Source organism: Oncorhynchus tshawytscha, linkage group LG28 (assembly GCF_018296145.1).
Source record: "Oncorhynchus tshawytscha isolate Ot180627B linkage group LG28, Otsh_v2.0, whole genome shotgun sequence".
In the NCBI taxonomy this organism is placed as follows: Eukaryota; Metazoa; Chordata; class Actinopteri; order Salmoniformes; family Salmonidae; genus Oncorhynchus; species Oncorhynchus tshawytscha.
In genome coordinates this window covers 10,242,591-10,267,590 of record NC_056456.1, presented here as the reverse complement: position 1 = coordinate 10,267,590, position 25,000 = coordinate 10,242,591, and the positions used below count along the sequence as shown (strand labels likewise).

The 25,000-nt window shown below is 47.1% G+C and overlaps 1 protein-coding gene across 2 annotated transcripts in view; it reads left to right on the top strand.

Moving 5' to 3' along the window:
- Window positions 1-25,000, top strand: part of epha4b (eph receptor A4b) — a 152,692-nt gene that overhangs the window by 5,842 nt on the left and 121,850 nt on the right. For both annotated transcript variants that reach the window (XM_042307816.1, XM_042307815.1), the window contains exon 2: window positions 17,700-17,764. In XM_042307816.1, the coding sequence (XP_042163750.1) occupies window positions 17,700-17,764 (65 nt within the window). The remainder of the gene's footprint in view (window positions 1-17,699; window positions 17,765-25,000) is intronic.

Here is a 25,000-nt window from a genome sequence, read left to right as displayed (position 1 = left end):
TCAGCCTGTGTGTCTGTGTGTGTGAAGGGGGAATTAAAGAGATTGTCTCCCCAGCATGTAAGGACCGTGACCTTGGAAAGGTGAGGACATTGATCGTCTCTCTTTCTTTTCCTCCTCCTCTTTCTATCTCTTCTTCCTCCCCATCTTCCTGTCTTTGGTCACCCCGCTCTCTCTCCCGTTCACCCTTCCCTCTCCTCTTTCTCTCACTCCTCCTTTCCCCCCCATTCACTCACTCTCTGTCTCTCTCTCTCTCCCTCCCTCCTTTTCCCCCATTCACTCTCTGTCTCTCTCTCTCTCCCTCCCTCCTTTTCCCCCATTCACTCTCTGTCTCTCTCTCTCTCCCTCCCTCCTTTTCCCCCATTCACTCTCTGTCTCTCTCTCCCTCCCTCCCTCCTTTTCCCCCATTCACTCTCTGTCTCTCTCTCCCCCTCCTTTCCCCCCATTCACTCACTCTCTGTCTCCCCCCTTTTCCCCCATTCACTCACTCTCTGTCTCTCTCCCTCTCTCCCTCCTTCCCCCCCCATTCACTCTCTGTCTCTCTCTCCCCCTCCTTTCCCCCCATTCACTCTCTGTCTCTCTCTCTCCCCCTCCTTTTCCCCCCCCACTCACTCACTCTCTGTCTCTCTCCCTCTCTCCCTCCTTTCCCCCCATTCACTCTCTGTCTCTCTCTCCCCCTCCTTTCCCCCATTCACTCTCTGTCTCTCTCTCTCCCCCTCCTTTCCCCCCACTCACTCACTCTCTGTCTCTCTCTCCCCCTCCTTTCCCCCCCTCTCTCTGTCTCTCTCTCTCCCCCTCCTTTCCCCCCACTCTCTCTCTGTCTCTCTCTCCCCCTCCTTTCCCCCCACTCTCTCTCTGTCTCTCTCTCTCCCCCTCCTTTTCCCCCCCACTCACTCACTCTCTGTCTCTCTCTCCCCCTCCTTTCCCCCCACTCTCTCTCTGTCTCTCTCTCTCCCCCCTCCTTTTCCCCCACTCTCTCTCTGTCTCTCTCTCTCCCTCCCTCCTTTTCCCCCATTCACTCTCTGTCTCTCTCTCTCTCCCTCCCTCCTTTTCCCCCATTCACTCTCTGTCTCTCTCTCTCTCCCTCCCTCCTTTTCCCCCATTCACTCTCTGTCTCTCTCTCCCTCCCTCCCTCCTTTTCCCCCATTCACTCTCTGTCTCTCTCTCCCCCTCCTTTCCCCCCATTCACTCACTCTCTGTCTCCCCCCTTTTCCCCCATTCACTCACTCTCTGTCTCTCTCCCTCTCTCCCTCCTTTCCCCCATTCACTCTCTGTTCTCTCTCTCCCCCTCCTTTCCCCCCATTCACTCTCTGTCTCTCTCTCTCCCCCTCCTTTTCCCCCCACTCACTCACTCTCTGTCTCTCTCCCTCTCTCCCTCCTTTCCCCCATTCACTCTCTGTCTCTCTCTCCCCCTCCTTTCCCCCCATTCACTCTCTCTCTCTCTCCCCCCTCCTTTCCCCCACTCACTCACTCTCTGTCTCTCTCTCCCCCTCCTTTCCCCCCACTCTCTCTCTGTCTCTCTCTCTCCCCCTCCTTTCCCCCCCCACTCTCTCTCTGTCTCTCTCTCTCCCCCTCCTTTTCCCCCCACTCCTCACTCTCTGTCTCTCTCTCCCCCTCCTTTCCCCCCACTCTCTCTCTGTCTCTCTCTCTCCCCCTCCTTTTCCCCCCACTCACTCACTCTCTGTCTCTCTCTCCCCCTCCTTTCCCCCCCCACTCTCTCTCTGTCTCTCTCTCTCCCCCTCCTTTTCCCCCATTCACTCACTCTCTGTCTCTCTCTCCCCCTCCTTCCCCCCACTCTCTCTCTGTCTCTCTCTCTCCCCCTCCTTTCCCCCCACTCTCTCTCTGTCTCTCTCTCCCCCTCCTTTTCCCCCACTCACTCTCTCTCTGTCTCTCTCTCTCCCCCTCCTTTCCCCCCCACTCTCTCTCTGTCTCTCTCTCTCCCCCTCCTTTCCCCCCACTCTCTCTCTGTCTCTCTCTCTCCCCCTCCTTTCCCCCCACTCTCTCTCTGTCTCTCTCTCTCCCCCTCCTTTCCCCCCCCACTCTCTCTCTGTCTCTCTCTCTCCCCCTCCTTTCCCCCACTCACTCTCTCTCTGTCTCTCTCTCTCCCCCTCCTTTCCCCCCACTCACTCACTCTCTGTCTCTCTCTCCCCCCTCCTTTCCCCCCCCTCTCTCTCTCTCTCTCTCTCTCCCCCTCCTTTCCCCCCACTCTCTCTCTCTCTCTCTCTCCCCCTCCTTTTCCCCCCACTCACTCACTCTCTGTCTCTCTCTCCCCCTCCTTTCCCCCCACTCTCTCTCTGTCTCTCTCTCTCCCCCTCCTTTCCCCCACTCACTCACTCTCTGTCTCTCTCTCCCCCTCCTTTCCCCCCACTCTCTCTCTGTCTCTCTCTCTCCCCCCTCCTTTTCCCCCATTCACTCACTCTCTGTCTCTCTCTCCCCCTCCTTTCCCCCCACTCTCTCTCTGTCTCTCTCTCTCCCCCTCCTTTCCCCCCACTCTCTCTCTGTCTCTCTCTCCCCCTCCTTTTCCCCCACTCACTCTCTGTCTCTCTCTCCCCCCTCCTTCCCCCCACTCACTCACTCTCTGTCTCTCTCTCCCCCTCCTTTCCCCCACTCACTCACTCTCTGTCTCTCTCTCCCCCTCCTTTCCCCCACCCCACTCTCTGTCTCTCTCTCCCCCTCCTTTTCCCCCCACTCTCTCTCTCTCTCCCCCTCCTTTCCCCCCACTCACTCACTCTCTGTCTCTCTCTCCCCCTCCTTTCCCCCCCACTCTCTCTCTCTGTCTCTCTCTCTCCCCCTCCTTCCCCCACTCACTCTCTCTGTCTCTCTCTCCCCCTCCTTTTCCCCCCCCCACTCACTCACTCTCTGTCTCTCTCTCCCCCTCCTTTCCCCCCACTCTCTCTCTGTCTCTCTCTCTCCCCCTCCTTTTCCCCCCCCACTCACTCACTCTCTGTCTCTCTCTCTCCCCCTCCTTTCCCCCCACTCTCTCTCTGTCTCTCTCTCCCCCTCCTTTCCCCCCACTCTCTCTCTGTCTCTCTCTCCCCCTCCTTTCCCCCCACTCTCTCTCTGTCTCTCTCTCTCCCCCTCCTTTTCCCCCCACTCACTCACTCTCTGTCTCTCTCTCCCCCTCCTTTCCCCCCACTCTCTCTCTGTCTCTCTCTCCCCCTCCTTTCCCCCCACTCACTCTCTGTCTCTCTCTCCCCCTCCTTTCCCCCCACTCTCTCTCTGTCTCTCTCTCCCCCTCCTTTCCCCCCACTCACTCTCTGTCTCTCTCTCCCCCTCCTTTCCCCCACTCTCTGTCTCTCTCTCTCCCCCTCCTTTTCCCCCACTCACTCACTCTCTGTCTCTCTCTCCCCCTCCTTTCCCCCCCACTCTCTGTCTCTCTCTCCCCCTCCTTTTCCCCCACTCTCTCTCTGTCTCTCTCCCCCTCCTTTCCCCCCACTCTCTCTCTGTCTCTCTCCCCCTCCTTTCCCCCCACTCTCTCTCTGTCTCTCTCCCTCCCTCCTGTCTCACCCTATAGCTGACCTGTACCTCTATTACCTGTATTGCAGTTTGATAGGGAGCCTGGAGCTACAGTAAGACTGTTGTAATGATGTGTATAGAGATTCTTAGTACGGGTCACACACACACACACACACACACACACCACACACACACACACACACACACACACACGCACACACACACACGCACGCACGCACGCACGCACACACTCATGCTCACACACACGCACACTCTCATCATTACCAAATGTGTTGCCAGTGCCAGAGGCTGTTCTGATTTGCTGGTCACAGTCTAATACTCTGTAGAGTGTATAATGTGTACCCTATGTTGGCTGAGAGAAGGGAGTATCAATATACCTCATTCTATAGTGGCCGTAGAGGAGCAATGTGATGTCCGTACACAGCCAGCAAGTCCCGTTTTCATAGTCATATTACGTAATCCCCATAATGGTAGCCCAGTGATGATCATATGCATTTCATCTCCTTGTGGTAAAATCCTCATGCCATGATGCCATGTGTTCCTCCTTACAAAGAACCCATTTATAAGCAGGGGTCAATAATACCTTATGGCTGCATGCTGTTTACGAATTAACTATGAGCCAGAAAGACCCTAGAAATCCCCCTTCTCCCCCAAAGGTCATGATAGGTTTGTTTTGTTCCTCCTTTGTTATTGTTTGTTGTGGTTGTGTCCGTTGCTTCTTTTCAGAGCTCCTCTGGGCTGACCGTTAGACGTTCTGCTCGCTTGCCCTCGTCTCTTACCCCCCCCTGGGGTGCTCTTACCCCCTCTCACCCCCTCACCCCTCTGCCTGTCTGCTGAGGCTCAACCACTAATGAGCTATTTGCTGCTAACCTCCTCTCCTCCTCCTCTTCTCCTGCTCTTCCTTCACCCCTCTCCATCTCTCTGATATCCCTTCCTTCTCCTCCTCTTCTCCTTGATGTTCTCTTCTGAGATTCTCTGAATGGCCAGTTCAAACATACTCCTCTTCAAATCCTGCCCGCCTTTTCCTCTTCTCCTCCTCTGTTCTCCCTACTCCACCTCTTCCTCTCATCTCTTGTCCTCTCTTCCACTCTTTCTAGTGGTCTCTCCTTTCTCCTCTTCTCTCCCTCCCTCCCTCCTCCCTCCCCACTCTCCTCTTTTCCTCCTCTCTCCCTCTCTCCTCTCCTCTTCTGCCCGTCTCTGCAGTGCTGACCTATTATTTGTCTTAATTGAATTTGTCTGTTTCCCTCCCTCCCTCCCTCCCTCCCTCCCTCCCTCCCTCCCTCCCTCCCTCCCTCCCTCCCTCCCTCCCTCCCTCCCTCCCTCCCTCCCTCCCTCCCTCCCTCCCTCCCTCCCTCCCTCCCTCCCTCCCTCCCTCCTCCCTCCCCCTCCCGCTCTCTCTGCTTTCCTCCTGTGGTGTGTATAGTGTTGGAGGGTGACCCGTGCTGTGGGTCTGAATGGCAGTATTAGTGGGACTTTAAACAAACACCATGCGGATGATTTGGTTTGGCTTCTGTGGGTTTTTGGGCTCAGGCTTTTATTGACCAATGCCCCCTCCTCTTCACCCACTCTCTTTTTCATCAACTTTGTTTCTCTCTCTCTCTCTTCTTTCTCTTTCTCATATTCATTCATTCTCTCTCCCTTTCCCCCTTCTCTCTCACTTGCTCTCCTTCCCTCTTTTGCCCCTTCCCTCCCTCAACCTCTAGTCATGCTCATTATTAAGTTCACGGTGTGTTCATGTCTGTGACCATGGCTGGGCCATTAGAGCAGCTTGCCTGTGGTCAGTCAGTCAGCCAGCCACCCGGTCGGTCAGTCAGTCAGTGAAGTGGTGACAAGCTGTCCTGATTTAAATGGTGGATTCTCCATACATGTCTGGACTTCTCTCTTTCCTACTATCTCCTATCTGACACAGTCATCCTCCACTCCAGCTGTGTGTAGCCATAGGCCCGTCGCTACTACTCACTATTCTAGCTCAATTTACCCTCCTGTGACCACTGTCTGTGTGACAGCTCTGAGACAGTATGTGTGTGTGTGTGTGTGTGTGTCAGCGTTCCGTTGGGGTTTAGTTTGACCTTTCTCTGTGCTCCGTTGGTTCCGCAGACGTTCCCTCTTATAGAATATGAACACTTGTTCCCCAAAGACTGTCTGACACACACGGGCCCTGTAAAAACCCCCAGCTAAGAGAACGTATTGAAGTGTGTGTTAAGAAAGAAGAGCTTCTATTTCTTTCAACTCCCATGTCTCTATGTGAACGTGTCTGTGTTTTCAGACAGTGAGTCGGTGGTGTCTACGTATATAACGGTTTGTTGTTATTTTCTCTGGCTGCGACAGCGTTGTGTGATGGGGGAGACAGCGACAGCGGTCAGCAGAGATTTTTTATAACTAAACCAAGATAGACCACAGCCTGCCGTTTCAAATGAGAACAAATGAGTCATAGCGGGCAGAACAAGCAAGGAGGTGGGCAGAGCTATGCAAGAGCTAGCGAGATCCTATTGGCGTGTTCTAGCATATATTTGCATATTTTCTGTAGGGAACGCCTACTCTGTGAGGTGCGCGTGTGCAATACATTTTATTTGCCTTTGCACTCCTTCCAAACAGCGCAATTTTTAAAAACCTTGTCAAGGGTAAAGTAAAATGTTTTTCCACTCTGTTCGTGAAACGGTATTGAGATCAAATGTTTCATCGATGAGATAATTTGCAGAATGTCGGTCAAAATCAATCTTGTTCCATGTTCTCCCACTGTCGGCCACTGGACTTCCTCTCACTACCATATTTGGTAGTGGGTGGAAACGCCAAGCGGAAGCCTCACGTTCATACATCCGGTGAAATATCTGTCTCATTGTTTTATCTATGGTGGAAGAGTGGAGTGTGTGTCACAAATAATCTTGTTCCTGCGTCACTGGGTGGATTTTGTGTTGTGTGTGTGTGTGTGCTGTTCCTCGTTTTGTGACACCTGGAAAGGGCCTATTAAAAAAACAAGTGTCTGAATCTGACTGCATGTCTCAGTTCCACTTGGCAGCCAACCGTGGGGTTTTCCATACACACGGGCACACACACACACACACACACACACACACACACACACACACACACACACACACACACACACACACACACACACACACACACACACACACACACACACACACACACACACACACACACACACACACACACACAAAGCATGCAAGCAGCAAACTAGGGCAGAGCTCTTGTCATAGATTGTCAGAGGACTTCCCCACTACTCTGCCACTGTAGGCTAACGAAAAGAAGAGAGGATCCTAACAAGACTCGTTTACTACGGTGATTGACATCTCTAGGAAAGAGGAGGGAGGTGGAGAGACTCACAACACACCATCAACCCTGGGGGGGATTTGACCAAAAATTAGGGAGAAAAACAACCACAACTCTTCAAAAAGACGGAGGGCACTTAGTCCAAAAGGAGTTTTCATTACTGTAGCTCACAGTATTGCATCCTTTGGTTATACAGTAGAGGATAAGGAAAGAGGTGAGAGGAAGAGAGGAGAGGGAAGATGAGAGGAGTCCAGCTTGACTCCAATTAGATCCTAATGTTCAGAGCGCTCCAGCCGGCCTCACTCCCTCCTAACTTCCCTCCTCTCATCCTGCACTCTTCCCTCTTTTGTCAATGTGTTGCTCTGATGACACTTTCCCCAGTTCAACTGTGTGTTCATTCATTTTTCTATAGAAAGGAATGGAAGGTCTGTCAGAAGAGACTACCATGTGTGTGTGTGTGTGTGTGTGTGTGTGTGTGTGTGTGTGTATGCAGGTCTTATTGTGCAGTCTGAAAGATTTTTGGCAGGTAGATCAGAGCTCCTCTTTGCCCAGCCAAAGAAATGGATTACAGAGAGAGGGAGAGAGGGGGAGGGAGAGATGGGGAGGGAGAGAGGGAGAGGGAGAGAGGGGGAGAGAGATGGGGAGAGAGAGCGAGAGAGAGAGAGATGGAAGGATCAGTCTTAGCAGAACTTCTCTGTACCCCCCCCTCTCTCTTTGTCTCTCTCTCCTCCTCTCATGTCTCTCTCTCTCCACCATGGTGTTTATCAATAAAAGGTTTGGAGACCTTGGAGACTGCGTGAGGTCACAGTATTCCCTGCAGCCAGGAACGCTGATGGAGTCTTAACAAGGCCGGGAAATTAGACGGAATGACAGAGAGCAGGAATGAAAGAGGGGTGAAGTGAAATAGAGAGAATAGATGAATGAGTGGTAATGGAGGGGGAATGTGAGCCAGAGAGAGAGAGAGAGGCCAGGGTGGGAGTAGGGAGGGACCTCATTCCTCATTTTTAGTGTGCGTAAGGAACTGAGACAGTAAGATTGTTATATAGGGTCTAAAAGGCCTTATGGTATGCTTTGGGGGTGTGCAGCTGTGTGATACTGTAAATGCTAGGTTAGGGGTTTGGCTTGGTATCGTAGTTTAGAGGTGTTTGCCATGTGGAACGGGAGAGAGTCAGATTGCTCTGACATATCCCCTTGCCGTCTTTACGCTCGGAGAATGTAGAACTCACAGCACGGTGACAATAATCAATAAAGCAGCGTGCTACTATGTCACCAGACCACTCTCAGTGTGTGTGTCTGTCTGCTCGTGTGTGTGTATCTATGTGTCTGTGTGTGTGTGTGTATCTATGTGTCTGTATGTGTGTGTGTGTGTATCTATGTGTCTGTGTTTGTGTGTGTGTATCTATGTGTTTGTGTGTGTGTATCTATGTGTCTGTGTCTGCGTGTGTGTGTGTATCTATGTGTCTGTGTCTGCGTGTGTGTGTGTATCTATGTGTGTGTGTGTATCTATGTATCTATGTGTGTGTGTGTGTGTGTGTGTGTGTGTTTAGGGAAGCTTCCACCAGGGCATTACCAGGGAGATTTAGCTATAGTGGGCTGTTGCAGACATGAACCTACACGATGTTAACCCTGAGATGATTACTGTAGCGTCAGCTGGCCCTATTCTATTCCCCGTTGAATATTCCCATCATTGATTATCTTGACACAAAGTGCTGTTCATTGAGTCAATGCAGCGTCCTGCAAGTGAATACATATGAATACAGGAACTAAGTACAGTACATGATTTGTTCACATCACATTGTGAATACATATGATTACAGGAACTAAGTACAGTACATGATTTGTTCACATCACATTGTGAATACATATGAATACAGGAACTAAGTACAGTACATGATTTGTTCACATCACATTGTGAATACATATGATTACAGGAACTAAGTACAGTACATGATTTGTTCACATCACATTGTGAATACATATGAATACAGGAACTAAGTACAGTACATGATTTGTTCACATCACATTGTGAATACATATGAATACAGGAACTAAGTACAGTACATGATGGACCCAGACAAAAAGGCACGGTTTGTTCACATGAATACATCACATTGTGAATACATATGAATACAGGAACTAAGTACAGTACATGATTTGTTCACATCACATTGTGAATACATATGAATACAGGAACTAAGTACAGTACATGATTTGTTCACATCACATTGTGAATACATATGAATACAGGAACTAAGTACAGTACATGATTTGTTCACATCACATTGTGAATACATATGAATACAGGAACTCAGTACAGTACATGATTTGTTCACATCACATTGTGAATACATATGAATACAGGAACTAAGTACAGTACATGATTTGTTCACATCACATTGTGAATACATATGAATACAGGAACTAAGTACAGTACATGATTTGTTCACATCACATTGTGAATACATATGATTACAGGAACTAAGTACAGTACATGATTTGTTCACATCACATTGTGAATACATATGATTACAGGAACTAAGTACAGTACATGATTTGTTCACATCACATTGTTGGGTGTAATTTACGACTAAATTCACTTTCATGCTGTATTGAACATCGGATGGAAATAGCATTGCTGAGACTACAAATATGAGGTGGACCCAGACAAAAAGGCACGGTAGAAGATGGACCATTTGGGATGGAAATAGAATTGCTGAGACTACAAATATGAGGTGGACCCAGACAAAAAGGCACGGTGGGAGAAGATGGACCATTTGGGATGGAAATAGAATTGCTGAGACTACAAATATGAGGTGGACCCAGACAAAAAGGCACGGTAGAAGATGGACCATTTGGGATGGAAATAGAATTGCTGAGACTACAAATATGAGGTGGACCCAGACAAAAAGGCACGGTAGAAGATGGACCATTTGGGATGGAAATAGAATTGCTGAGACTACAAATATGAGGTGGACCCAGACAAAAAGGCATGGTAGAAGATGGACCATTTGGGATGGAAATAGAATTGCTGAGACTACAAATATGAGGTGGACCCAGACAAAAAGGCACGGTAGAAGATGGACCATTTGTTGTTAAGTGTTGTCTCTAGGTGATTGGGTTTGTATCGAGCTCCTCCGTTGATGGTTTGTGTGTGTGTGTGTGTGCGCATGCGTGGGCGTGTGTGTGTCTATTACATGAGAGTGAATCTGACCCAGGTCTGAGTGAGTGAATGATGAGCTGTGTGTTTTAACTCCGGGCCAGAGCAACTCTGACCAGGGTTAGATTACACAGACACAGGCCTTACACCACTCCCTGGAGAAAGAGAGAGGGAGAAGAAGAGGTTCGGAGGGGACTTCATCCCTTCAACACAGTATCATGCTACAGATTTAGACTGGGGACCCTGGCTTGCTCTCTCCCAGCACACGCGCACACACACACACACATTCTAGTGGTATCAGCAGACAGGATACTGTTGCTGCTATATTATTGATGAGAGGATGGGTCATTGATCACAAGTGATAAGTGCTATTGACAGGAGGTGTGAAGAAAGTGTGTGTGTGTGTGCTTCTGTGTGTTTTTCTGTGTGTGTGTGTGAGTCTTTGCGCTTGAGTGCGTGTGTGTGTATGGGACAGAGCGACCCAGTGTCCCTAGGCCCTCTTTGATCATAGGGAAGTGCAGTCAGCACTTTTGGGGCTATGGAGGTCACCTCAGCAAAACTGTACACAGTATATTACATTAGGCATTATGCCACTACTGTACACTGCGGAAGTGAATGTAAGGTGTGTACATTTCATCATCCTTATTATCAAACCACTGTTAATTCTGCTATTACAGTGTGTGTCCTGAACTGAACCCTAGCGTCTAATGGTCTTATATTCTCTAAGCAGTGAGGCTGGACTGAGGGTGGGGCAGAGAGCTGGAGTTGACCTTTACAACACAGCAGGAGCTAGTTGTTGTTCATTTTCCCCCCACAATCTCTCTCTCACACACACACACACACACACACACACACACACACACACACACACACACACACACACACACACACACACACGTGTGCGCTAGCATGCTTGGACGCATGCACATTCACATGCAGGCACTACACACACACACACACACACACACACACACACACACATTGTAATCTGTAATGCACCATGACAGCCCCCCCGCCACGTTGCACTGAGCTGTGGAGAGTGACTGGTGCTCTTATACAGTGCCATCAGAAAGCATTCCTACCCCTGCACTTGTTGTGTTACAGCCTGAATTCAAAATGGATTAAATAGATTTGAGAAAATGTGGTGAAGATGAAATACAGTAATATCTCATTTACAGACCGCAAGTATTCACATCCCTGAGTCAATACTTTGTAGAAGCACCTTTGGCGGCGATTACAGCTGTCTTTCTGGGTACGTCTCTAAGAGCTTTACACATCTGGATTGTGCAATATTTGCACATTATTCTTTTAAAAATTCTTCAAGCTCTTGTCAAGTTGATTGTTGATCATTGCTAGTCAGCCATTTTGATGTCTTGCCAAAGATGTTGAAGCTGATTTAAGTTAAAACTGCAAGTTGGCCACTTAGGAACATTCAATGTCGTCTTGGTAAGCAACTCCAGTGTAGATTTGGGCTTGTGTTTTAGGTTATTGTCCTGCTGAAAGGTGTATTTGTCTCCTAGCTGACTGAACAAGATTTTCCTCTTGGATTTTGCCAGTGCTTATAGCTGTATTCTATTTATTTGTATCCTATCAATCTCCCTAGTCCTTGCCGATGACAAGCATACCAATAACATGATGTGTTGTGTTTGATTTGCCCCAAACATAATGGTTCAGGACAAAAGGTACATGTCTTTCTTTCCTTTAAAAAAAAGTATACTTTAAAAAAAAGTATTCATATATTTTTAAGCATTACTTAAGTGCCTTGTTGCAAACAGGATGCATGTTTTGGAATATTTTGTATTCTGTACAGTCATCCTTCTTTTCTTTGCGAGGCATTGAACAACCTCCCTGGTCTTTGTGGTTGAATCTGTGCTTGAAATTCATTACTTGATTAAGGGACGTTACAGATCATTTTATGTGTGAGGTACAGAGATGGGGTAGTCATGATAAAATGAATGTTATCTGCTATAATTGAACATGGAATGAGTCCATGCAACTTTTTATGCGATTTGTTAAGCACATTTTTACTCCTGAATTTATCTAGGCTTGCTATAACAAAGCATTTGAATACTTATTGTGTGTAGATCAGTGACACAAAATTGAAATTGAAAACATTTTTAATTCAGGATGTAACACAAGAAAATGTGGAAAAAGTCAAGGGTGTGTGAATACTTTCTGAAGGCAGAGAGAGAGAGAGAGAGGGAGAGAGAGAGAGAGAGAGAGAGAGAGAGGAGAGAGAGAGAGAGAAGGAGAGAGAGAATGAGAAGGGGAGAGAGAGAGAGGGAGAAGGAGAGAGAGAGGCAGTGAAAAAGAGAGAGAGAGAGAGGCAGTAAAAAGAGAAAGAGAGAGAGAGAGGCAGTGAAAAAGAGAAAGAGCGAGAGAGAGCGAGGCAGTGAAAAAGAGAGAGAGAGAGAGGCAGTGAAAAGGAGAGAGAGAGAGAGGCAGTGAAAAGAGAAAGAGAGAGGCAGTGAAAAAGAGAGAGAGAGACAGTGAAAAAGAGAGAGAGAGGCAGTGAAAGAGAGAGAGAGAGAGGCAGTGAAAAAGAGAGAGAGGCAGTGAATTAGAGAGCGACAGACAGTGAAAAAAGAGAGAGAGAGAGAGGCAGTGAAAAAGAGAGAGGCAGTGAAAAAGAGAGAGACAGTGAAAGAGAAAGAGAGGCAGTGAAAAGAGAGTGAGAGCAGTGAGAGAGAGAGGCAGTGAAAATAGAGAGAGAGGCAGTGAAAAAGAGAGAGAGAGGCAGTGAAAAAGAGAGTGACAGAGACAGTGAAAAGAGAGAGAGTGACAGAGACAGTGAAAAGAGAGAGAGAGAGAGAGAGAGGCAGTGAAAAAGAGAGAGACAGTGAAAAGAGAAAGAGAGGCAGTGAAAAAGAGAGAGAGAGGCAGTGAAAAAGAGAGTGAGAGGCAGTGAAAAAGAGAGAGCGAGAGAGAGAGGCAGTGAAAAATAGAGAGAGAGGCAGTGAAAAAGAGAGAGAGAGGCAGTGAAAGAGAAGTGACAGAGACAGTGAAAAAGAGAGAGAGAGGAGGCAGTGAAAAAGAGAGACAGAGACAGTGAAAAAAAAGAGAGAGAGAGAGGCAGTGAAAAAGAGAGCAACAGAGACAGTGAAAAAAGAGAGAGAGAGAGGCAGTGAAAAAGAGAGAGGCAGTGAAAGAGAAAGAGAGAGAGGCAGTGAAAAAGAGAGGGAGGCAGTGAAAGGAGAGAGAGAGAGAGAGAGGCAGTGAAAAAGAGAGAGAGAGGCAGTGAAAAAAAGAGAGAGAGAGGCAATGAAAAAAAGAGAGAGAGAGGCAGTGAAAAAGAGAGAGGCAATGAAAAAGAGAGAGAGAGGCAGTGAAAAAGAGAGAGAGGGAGGCAGTGAAAAAGAGAGAGGCAGTGAAAAAGAGAGAGACAGAGACAGTGAAAAGAGAGAGAGAGAGAGAGGCAGTGAAAAAGAGAGAGAGAGGCAGTGAAAAAGAGAGAGAGAGGCAGTGAAAAAGAGAGAGAGAGAGACAGTGAAAAAAGAGAGAGAGGCAGTGAAAAAGAGAGAGAGTCAATGAAAAAAAAGAGAGGCAGTGAAAAAAGAGAGAGAGGCAGTGAAAAAGAGAGAGAGAGGCAGTGAAAAAGAGAGAGAGAGAGGCAGTGAAAAAGAGAGAGAGAGGCAGTGAAAAGAGAGAGAGAGAGGCAGTGAAAAGAGAGAGAGAGAGAGGCAGTGAAAAAGAGAGAGAGAGAGGCAGTGAAAAAAAAGAGAGAGAGAGGCAGTGAAAAAGAGAGCGACAGAGACAGTGAAAAAAGAGAGAGAGAGAGGCAGTGAAAAAGAGAGAGACAGAGACAGTGAAAAAAGAGAGAGAGGCAGTGAAAAGAGAGACAGAGGCAGTGAAAAGAGAGAGGGAGGCAGTGAGAGAGAGAGAGAGAGGCAGTGAAAAAGAGAGGGAGGCAGTGAAAAGAGAGAGAGAGAGAGGCAGTGAAAAAGAGAGAGAGAGAGGCAGTGAAAAAGAGAGAGAGGCAATGAAAAAGAAAGAGAGAGAGGCAATGAAAAAGAAAGAGAGAGAGAGGCAGTGAAAAAGAGAGAGGCAGTGAAAAAGAGAGAGAGAGAGGCAGTGAAAAAAGAGAGAGAGAGAGGCAGTGAAAAAGAGAGAGGCAGTGAAAAAGAGAGCGACAGAGACAGTGAAAAAGAGAGAGAGAGAGAGAGAGAGAGGCAGTGAAAAAGAGAGAGAGAGGCAGTGAAAAAGAGAGAGAGTCAATGAAAAAGAAAGAGAGAGAGAGGCAGTGAAAAAGAGAGAGAGAGAGAGGCAGTGAAAAAGAGAGAGAGAGGCAGTGAAAAGAGAGAGAGAGAGAGGCAGTGAAAAAGAGAGAGAGAGAGGCAGTGAAAAAGAGAGAGCGAGAGAGGCAGTGAAAAAGAGAGAGAGAGGCAGTGAAAAAGAGAGAGAGAGAAGCAGTGAAAAAGAGAGAGAGAGAGAGGCAGTGAAAAAGAGAGAGAGAGGCAGTGAAAAAGAGAGAGAGAGAGGCAGTGAAAAAGAGAGCGACAGAGACAGTGAAAAAGAGAGCGACAGAGACAGCAGAGAAGATGTTGGACTGTTCTAATGGCACTAGTGCTACCTGCGGGCTAGATAAATGTCCCGTGCACACAGCAGACACACTCTCCCTACTGCTTTATTCATTTAGAAATGTCACGTTCAGTGGAGAGGGGAGGCAAATGCGTTTCATTAGCCACCAGGCCCAGGCGCCCTCTGAGAGGAGGAATGTAGAAAGACTCATATCTAAATGTGGAACAGGAGCTAGATGAAAATAAAGCAGTCTACTCTGTTTTCTGCTCCTGGGTGTGTTCGGCTTTCCCGAGTGGAAAAAAAAGTGTGATATAAAAGATTCATTTTGTACTATAATGTTTTTCGTCATCTTCCAACAAGAATGAATTGGACATCTGGAGAGATGAAGTTCCCCAACTTTTAGCTGGTTAGCCCTCATTTGAGATTTGGTTCTACTGTAAAGTGCCGAGATTATCCTTGAAAATACTGCCTGTGTCTGTGTTTTGGCACTAGTTCCCCCTGGTTTCCTGGGTCAGTTATTAAAGCCAACTGATGATGTTTCAGGTCAGGAGCCTGTACAGCTGATCTGGGACCTGTGGCTGAGAGCCCGAGGAGTAACTCTCTTTTGGCCCGAGTCAGACCTCTGGCACAGAATGAGAGAAAGAGAGAGATGGAGATGTAGCGAGTGTGAAAGGGAGAGAAGCAGATTGAAAGAGACAGAAAGAGAGGGTGAGAGAGACAGCAGGTAAGAGCGGGCAGAGAAGCGAGAGGGCAGAGAAGAGAGAGGGGGCAGAGAAGAGAGAGGGCAGAGAAGAGAGAGAGGGCAGAGAAGAGAGAGAGGGCAGAGAAGAGAGAGAGAGCAGAGAAGAGAGAGAGGGCAGAGAAGAGAGAGAGGGCAGAGGGCAGAGAAGAGAGAGGGCAGAGAAGAGAGAGAGGGCAGAGAAGAGAGAGGGCAGAGAAGAGAGAGGGCAGAGAAGAGAGAGGGCAGAGAAGAGAGAGAGGGCAGAGAAGAGAGAGGGCAGAGAAGAGAGAGAGGGCAGAGAAGAGAGAGAGGGCAGAGAAGAGAGAGAGGGCAGAGAAGAGAGAGGGCAGAGAAGAGAGAGGGCAGAGAAGAGAGAGAGGGCAGAGAAGAGAGAGGGCAGAGAAGAGAGAGAGGGCAGAGAAGAGAGAGGGCAGAGAGAGAGAGAGGGCAGAGAAGAGAGAGGGCAGAGAAGAGAGAGGGCAGAGAAGAGAGAGGGCAGAGAAGAGAGAGGGCAGAGAAGAGAGAGGGCAGAGAAGAGAGAGAGGGCAGAGAAGAGAGAGAGGGCAGAGAAGAGAGAGGGCAGAGAAGAGAGGGCAGAGAAGAGAGAGAGGGCAGAGAAGAGAGAGCAGGGAGAGAGCAGAGAAGAGAGAGGGCAGAGAAGAGAGAGGGCAGAGAGAGAGGGCAGAGAGAAGAGAGAGGGCAGAGAAAGAGAGAGGGCAGAAGAAGCAGAGAAGAGAGGGCAGAGCAGAGAAGAGAGAGGGCAGAGAAAGAGAGAGAGGGCAGAGAAAGAGAGAGGGCAGAGAAGAGAGAGAGGGCAGAGAAGAGAGAGGGCAGAGAGAGAGAGAGGGCAGAGAAAGAGAGAGGGCAGAGAAGAGAGAGGGCAGAGAAGAGAGAGAGGGCAGAGAAGAGAGAGGGCAGAGAAGAGAGAGGGCAGAGAAGAGAGAGAGGGCAGAGAAGAGAGAGGGCAGAGAAGAGAGAGGGCAGAGAAGAGAGAGGGCAGAGAAGAGAGAGGGCAGAGAAGAGAGAGGGCAGAGAAGAGAGAGGGCAGAGAAGAGAGAAGAGAGAGGGCAGAGAAGAGAGAGAGGGCAGAGAAGAGAGAGAGGGCAGAGAAAGAGAGAGGGCAGAGAAGAGAGAGGGCAGAGAAGAGAGAGAGGGCAGAGAAGAGAGAGAGGGCAGAGAAGAGAGAGAGGGCAGAGAAGAGAGAGGGCAGAGAGAGAGAGAGGGCAGAGAGAGAGGGCAGAGAGAGAGAGAGAAGAGAGAGGGCAGAGAAGAGAGAGAGGGCAGAGAAGAGAGAGAGGGCAGAGAAGAGAGAGGGCAGAGAAGCAGAGGGCAGAGAAGAGAGAGGGCAGAGAAGAGAGAGGGCAGAGCAGAGAAGAGAGAGGGCAGAGAAGAGAGAGAGGGCAGAGAAGAGAGAGAGGGCAGAGCAGAGAGAGAGAGGGCAGAGAAGAGAGAGAGGGCAGAGAAGAGAGAGAGGGCAGAGAAGAGAGAGGGCAGAGAAGAGAGAGAGGGCAGAGAAGAGAGAGAGGGCAGAGAAGAGAGAGGGCAGAGAAGAGAGAGGGCAGAGAAGAGAGAGGGCAGAGAGAGAGGGCAGAGAAGAGAGAGAGGGCAGAGAAAGAGAGAGAGAGGGCAGAGCAGAGAGAGAGAGAGGGCAGAGAAGAGAGAGGGCAGAGAAGAGAGAGGGCAGAGAAGAGAGAGGGCAGAGAGAGAGAGAGAGGGCAGAGAAGAGAGAGAGGGCAGAGAAGAGAGAGGGCAGAGAAGAGAGAGGGCAGAGAAGAGAGAGAGGGCAGAGAAGAGAGAGAGGGCAGAGAAGAGAGAGGGCAGAGAAGAGGGCAGAGAAGAGAGAGAGGGAGAGAGAGAGAGAGCACACAAGAAGTAGCAAAGCAGAGTGCGATAGGGAGACAGAGAGAGGAGGGAGGGAGGGAGATAGAGAGAGGAGGGAGGGAGGGGGCTGGCGGCAGCCTCTGCAGATGGAGGATAATTAAATATTAATGGTTAGCAGTGGTGAGGCCATAATTAGGGCTCAATGGCGTCAGGCAGGGAAAGCACAGTTCACACACCGTGGGAGAAACTGGCTCCATCTGAAATCTAAATACACAGCCTTTTAGCTATCTCTTAGCCTTTCTGTCTCAACCTCACTCCTTCTCTGTCCGTCCTCCTCCATCCGGATATTCCTCTCATTCTTCATCGCTCTCTCTGTTCCCATCTCTCTTCTTTGCTGTCACTCTCACCAGCCCTTGCCTTTCTCTCTCCCTCTATCAATCATTTCTTTCTCCATCCATCTCTCCACCCCTCACTCTGTCCCTTTGCTATGGAAAGGGGTAAGGGTGTGTGGTTGAGCCTATGTGACTCTGAGGCAGTAAATGTTGTTCTAATGTGCTGTTGTAAGTGCTATCCCATTGACCTGGCCTCACCCCCCCCCTCCCACCGTTGACAGCACAGATGTTCCAATAACCACAACGGCCCTCCCTTCCCCTGGTGTCTTATTGCTGTAATAGTGTGTGTTGTGTTAACCAGTCTGTTCTCTCTGTCTGTCTGCAGTGACGTTGTTGGACTCCATGTCTGCTCTGGGAAACCTAGGCTGGGAGGCCTACCCTGCCGAGGGGGTGAGTAGCGCTGTGACATCACTTTCTGTACGAGGCAGCCATACTGGATCAATCTTGATTCACAGGCGCTCACACAGACACAAACTTTACCAAACCAACTTTAACCCGGTGTTCATTTTGGCAGTGTGTTTTAGATTTAGTTTAATCTTAGTCATTTTGACAAAAATATAATGAAGTCTTATATGCTGACCACACCCGCGAGCGTTGCAAAATAAGTGTACACATACATGTTATTCATTCATTGCATCCAAACTGCTCGTGCGCATCACCGAGCATCTGTGTAGCCAATCTGTGTAGCCAAGAGCTAAAATAGAACTTGGTTGACGCGATGCAAGTCCCACATCTCCCATCTCCTCATTGGGTATTAGGAGCATATAACCACATGGGTGATTGAAAGATGAACTGAGGTCCACACTCCAGTCCAGTTGGTGGTGGTAATGCACTTTAAAGTTGGTTGCCAACCACCATATAAAGTCCAACGAAGAAGAAAAAGACTGAAGGCGGAGAGATTACTAGAAACTAACTCGGTTTCCCTTTTATCTGTGGATTAATTGTCGGAGTAGAGGACCTTGTGCATTTCAGGTAAAATAACAACCCAATGTTTATATCCAAGGACAAATGATCTAGCAACAGCAAGCTAGCTAGCTAAATTGCCATGAATGATTAATGCTTTTCGACCTGTCCCCAAGTTAATACAGTTGGTTCAGAGTTCTTATTGATATTTCAACCTGCGTGTCCTGATCGCGTCTGGTGTGGATTGACAAAATCAACAAGCGAGCGATGGCGCACGCGGACGCCCAGTCTGGTCAGCATGTTAGCCTTGTTTTTGTCATTTGAATAATGATTTAGTCTAGTTATTGTCAAAATGACGAAAACAGAGGGCCATTTTAGTCAACTAAATGCCCTTTCATTGTAGTCACATTTTAGTCACATCACAGTCACATCACATTTGTCTTGCCTCATTATTAACCTATAGTAAACATGAATCACTCACTTCCATGTGCACATACATACATTTGGTCTACCTACACATTTTTATTCATAACATATTCTATTCTCTTCCCAACAGCAGACAAATGATACACATATACAGTACATAAGAATAATATTATATTATATAAGAATGATCTTGCCATGGAAATTCCTAATTCAGCCTACATAGATATTGCACATTACATACAAAACAAACAGACACGAGAGCGAGAGAGAAGTCGTGTCTACACTTGACACTGACATGCGACTTCTTCTACCAGAATACGAAGATGGAAATGATACGACGGGTCTAGACACACAAAAGTCGCTTTGTGGTCTGATTGTGTTCAGATCTGTCTGACCACTTCAGGTGGTGGTCAGGGATGCATTGTGTGTGGGGTTTTCTCCTCAGTCTGGACGTAATCAGGCTACTGAAAGCGCATACAGTGGGCGACGTCATCAGCACTTCTCCCATAAGTCTCCAGAAAACGTATGTTTTGAGTCCGAGAGGCACTTTGTCATTATAACGTTGGAGGAGATATGTTCATGTGCGTAACGTGTTTGGTGGCCTCATAAATGCTAGCCAGCTAGCTAATATTTCGAAAAAATATATTATGTTTGGCTATAGTTATGCTAACCCATTTGCAATCTCTTTAGCTTTGCTTGCTAGCTACAGAGGTTAGCTGGCTAGTTAGCTACAGTAGTTAGATACAGTAGTTAGCAACTGCCATTAGTTGTTGTGTTATCATATTTTGCCTGTTCCACCATTTGTAGAATGCATACTGACATTTGAATATAGCGTGGGAATAGGGAGTCCAGACACAGCAGACACATTTACATGTAGGTGTAGACACATGACGCGTTCGGAATTCCATGATTAGAGCTCTATGATCCGAATAAAAGTCAAACGGGGACTAATGACTTCGAACGGGAGCTAATGACTATTTCGACCAGTGATGTAGTCGAGTCACTAAACCTCGAGGACCAAGTCCCCTGTGCTCAAGTCCGAGTCACGAGTCAAGTCACGAGTCCCTATGGCTGAAGTCTTGAGTCCCAGTGCTCGAGTCCTGGTCCAAGTGCTCAAGTCTGAGTCATTGGGTCTACATTAACTGAAAATAAAGTTGTTTACCCAGTCAGACATAGCGTAGTGACAAGAGCAATTTAGTCAATAAATAGTTTTCTATCAGTTTTCATTGTGCAACCAAATATTTGCATATATGCTACTGATAATGTTACCAGGGCTCCGTTCAGTTGAAAAACATTCTCAAACGTTGCAGATAAAAATTCCGTGAGTAGAGCCGCCGTCATTCCTTATTCAACACGTTCCAAAACGTTGTGTCCTGCTGAATGAGCCGCAGGTTGTTAGCTATAGCTAGCTAATGAAGTAACATGACAAAGTGTAGCCGTGACAAATGGTTAATGGCTCGGTCTTCAAGTAACCTAGTTTTAGAACGGCCCGCGATATGCTTTATGGATGTAAAACAAAATGTAACGCCGGTATTATGGGTCATGTCTTTTCAACAGTAGCCTAAGGGCTAAAAACAAGCTACGTTGGTTCCAGAGCCCGTATGTGAAATGCAGCGAGAGAAGTGGGAGGGTTGAGCGAGACTACAAATTCAAAAACAAACTACTTTTCTATAACCTACTTACTCAAGGGATAGAAAACACATAACTAGACAGTTTTTTTTTTCACTTTTAAGCTCAATTCTGCTATTGTTTAAAAAAAATTGAAACAGGCAAAGGGTAGCTAACCAGAAGTCTGGCGGTGACTGGTTAACGTGAAGCAAGAGAGTTGCCTGTGCGACGTGTATAATCGGAGGCAGAGCTGGAGCGGGGGCCTGTCTGGCCACACTCATCCCTTGCTCCCCCGCAGCTCACCAGCTGATGTAGACTGTGTCTGCCGGGTGTGTCACATCCTTCCCACTTCTGAACAGAACTGAGCTGCGCATCTGTGCTGCTAATATGAATTGTGCTTATCACCGAAAAGCTCTCAATTGCCAATCAAATCAAATTTTATTTGTCACATACACATGGTTAGCAGATGTTAATGCGAGTGTAGCGAAATGCTTGTGCTTCTAGTTCCGACAATGCAATAATAACCAACGAGTAATCTAACCTAACAATTCCACAACTACTACCTTATACACACAAGTGTAAAGGGATAAAGAATATGTACATAAAGATATATGAATGTGTGATGGTACAGAACGGCATAGGCAAGATGCAGTAGATGGTATAGAGTACAGTATATACATATGAGATGAGTAATGTAGGGTATGTAAACAAAGTGACATAGTTTAAAGTGGCTAGTGATACATGTATTACATAGAGATGGCAAGATGCAGTAGATGCAGCAAGACGCAGCAGTTTAAATGAGTACAGTATATACATACACATATGAGATGAGTAATGTAGGGTATGTAAACATTATATTAAGTGCCATTGTTTAAAGTGGCTAGTGATACATTTTTACATCAATTTCCATCCATTTCCATTATTAAAGTGGCCGGAGTGGTGTCAGTATGTTGGCAGCAGCCACTCAATGTTAGTGGTGGCTCTTTAACAGTCTGATGGCCTTGAGATAGATCTCTACAAAACAACATTGTCCAGTCCACCTAGTAGTCAGATTTTAGTCACAGAGATCATTTTGTCTCGTCAAAAAATAATTTTAGTTTAGGTTATAATTTTTGTCGGGAATCTAATTTAGTTATGGTCTCGTCAATTGCGACTGAAAAACAGGTGTTTGACTAATGTTTTTGTCACAATTGTTTTGTTGACGAAAATAACAATGCACTCATCACGACAATAGGCGCTTGTGTAGACCTGAAAGCATTGGATCGGAGTACATGGCATGAAACTCTGACTCTGGCTGGAGACACTGACATCAGTGAGGTAGTCATTTTATTAGAATCAGTGAGTTGTCTAGAGTGGAGTGCAGGGTGTATTCAGTAGCAGCAGTGCAGAGAGAGAGAGAGAGAGCAGTGGAGGTTAGAGCGATGGCTTCTTAAGCGTTCTATAGCTATATTTGGAGTCTGGAGGGGGAATTGACTAATTATTTCCGCTGCGCTGAAAATAATGTGACAGTCGCTGGCTCCGTTTTTTTTTGGGGCGACTGCGATTTGGGGAGGGGGTTAATATTTTTTACGTAACACCGGGGTTGAGTTGCGTAATGGGCTGCTGTAAAGGTAACAGCCCAGGAAGTCGCAGAATGCCAGTGTCACGCCTCTTTAGAACACAACAGAGGAATGGAGAGAAAGAATGAACAAATGAAAGGAAATCCATCAAGAAATAGCAGAGGAATGTTAGTAGAAACCAGCTGAGCGAGAGAGTGATAGGGGACAGAGAGCTAAAATCTTGAGTATTTTCTTTCTGTCAATGAAGGCAGCTTCATTGAAAGGAAGTCGGTGTGATTACAGCCTTGTTTGCTGGCAACACCAAGGCTGTGGGTTTCATTCCAGCGTGAATGCTTAGCTGAATGTATAATGTTAACCACAGAGCTGGGTCAAATAGGTATTTCAAATACTTTAGGTACAATCTTGATTGGAGGTGGGTGGAGTTTGCACTTTTTTTGGGGACGATCACATTGGTCCCCTTGTATCGGGGCAGGCTAAAACGAACAGTCGACGGTTGGACATATGTATTTCACCCAGGTCTGGTTTACAGTTTGAAATAAAGACCACACTATTTAACACGCCACCTTGCTGGTTCAAGGCGCCTGCTTTGTGCCCGTGCTCTCGCACCCACTAGGTGAGTGGGGGGGGGGAGTAGTTACTTCAGATGACATAGGACACACATGCTGGTTGAGTCATTCCACAGTGCCAGGCGATAACAACAGGGCTGATGATACCCTGTATTAGAATGCATTGCCCTGCATCTCACCTCACAGCAGCCTGAAGTCACCCGAAGAAATAGAGGGAGAGAGAGCGAGGGGTAGAGGGGGGAGAAAGAAAGAGAAGCGAGAGAGAGCGATACAGAGAGAGAGAGAAAAATAGTGAGAGGGAGGACAGATAGAAGGAGAGCGAGATAGCGAGTGAGATGGAAAGCGATAGAGAGAATGAGCGAGGGAGAGAACGAGACACTCAGAGTTAAATGATGCAAGATAAACACCCGGCTTTAGCACCAGTAATAACCGGACGATTGACATGCATTTGTCTTTTCATGGTTTTTCTTCTGTTCAAGAACCAGCCGTTTAGGCTGTCAACGAGTCTGACATGTGGCAGCAACCCTAGGGAACTGGAAAACGCATTACAGGCTACACACCCCCCTCTCTCTCTCTCTCTCTCTCTCTCTCTCTCTCTCTCTCTCTCTCTCTCTCTCTCTCTGTCTCTCTCTCTCTCTCTCTCTCTCTCTCTCTCTCTCTCTCTCTCTCTCTGTCTCTCTCTCTCTCTCTCTCTCTGTCTCTCTCTCTCTCTCTAACACAGAGAAGAAAATGGGAAATTAGTTCTCTCAACGGGAGAGAAAAAGGGAGAAGAGAGACAGAGAGAGGGAGAGAGAGGTATAAACAGAGGGCTGAGGTGCTGAGCAGCATGTCTCTCTGGGTCTTGTGTTTCATATAAGGGGGATTATCTAGTTAAACCCGGACCCCTGAACCTGCAGAGAGGTCACACAGACATTCCCACCGTTCAAGATATGGCCTTAGCTGGATAGCTGTCTCTCTGACTCAATCCACCACCACTTGACCCCCACAGGTCCGACTTAGTACGGCCTGCCCCAGAGCCAGATGTGTGCTGGAGCCTGAGCAGAGCGACCCACTTCTATCACACAACTGGGGTGTTTGTGTTTCTGCGGCAGGATAGAAAACAAACACAACTGGTAATGATATTACTTGTAGCTCTTTCCTGCAGTCAAATGACCTAGTGGCCTCATGGGTGGAATGTTATTCATATTTTTCATTATTTCACCATTAATAACATTATTTCAAAAAAGCCACCGAAAATCCAGTGTTTCTGTGTCAAACAGTTTGTTATATTTCAGTCTTCTGTGATGTGTATAAAGTGTAATGTTGAGATGCAAACTCAAAATGGAATACATTTCAACTCTATAGTTCATGTGTGTGTTGTTTAAGACTACCAAGAAACACTCTGTGCGACCCTGATTTAGCCCACTGCAGTAAAAGGTTAAAATATAGGCCCCATATCTTTATGAATATATTTGGGAGCACCCGCTTTCTCTGCTCTCTCTCTCTCTCTCTGTCTCTTAGACAGATGTTATTTCAGAGTTTGATGGCCAATTATGTATAAGTATCTGTAACTACAAGATGATTGCGGGGGGAAATTATGTTAAGCCAATGAAGGGTTTAACCCGAGTCCTGATGCGACGGTTTTTACCCCGCTTCAAAGCAATCAGGCCAGCTTCGTTGTGATTTGTCGAGGGATTAGAACGCTCAAAGAGGAAAGTTCTGTCCAGAATGCTAATTAGCGGTCAAACTGAAATGCCATCGCTATAGCAACAGGTTCACTGTGTGTGTGTGTGTGTGTGTGTGTGTGTGTGTGTGTGTGTGTGTGTGTGTGTGTGTGTGTGTGTGTGCGTGCGTGCGTGCGTGCGTGCGTGCGTGCGTGCGTGCGTGCGTGCGTGTGTGTGTGTGTGTTCGGTGATTGAGAGAGAGGGGCTAAACTCTCCAGCCTGTCTAAACAGTTCTCTCTTTTTCACATCATCCATATGAATTACTTAAGAATTATTTTGTTTAGATAGAAAGTATAGGCTTGTTAGTTTCAATTGAACGTTGGGTTGATTTTCTCGTATTTCCTGGTGAGGGAGGAGGCTTTTAGAAAAAATAGACATCAAGAATATGACCAGCATCATTTGATTCTACCTGTACTATATGTTGGAAATGAATAGTCTGTTGTTGGGCGATATGGCCAAAGTATCATATTACGGTATTTTTCAAATGTATTACAGTATTTGATGGTATTTAATGTTTTTGAATAAGACATTTGCTTTATGAGTGGGGTGTGACCCTAGGGTGGCAACACATACTGTTCTTTCTAATTGATTTCAATGAGTCTTTCTCCATTCTGATGGTTTTAAACTGTTAAATTAAACTTCAACCCCCAAGAAAATTCTGCATTTTCATACATTTCTGCATTTCCTGCACTCATTTGAGATCATTTCCACACTGCCACGTAGGGCTGCATGATATTGGCAAAAAATGTAGGCCTTATTTTTAACCAAATGTTGCAATTATCATTATAATTCCATAGTTCAAATATAATAGTGGGCACTTTGAAAACAGTGTTGTTTGACATGATGACGAAGAAAACGGCC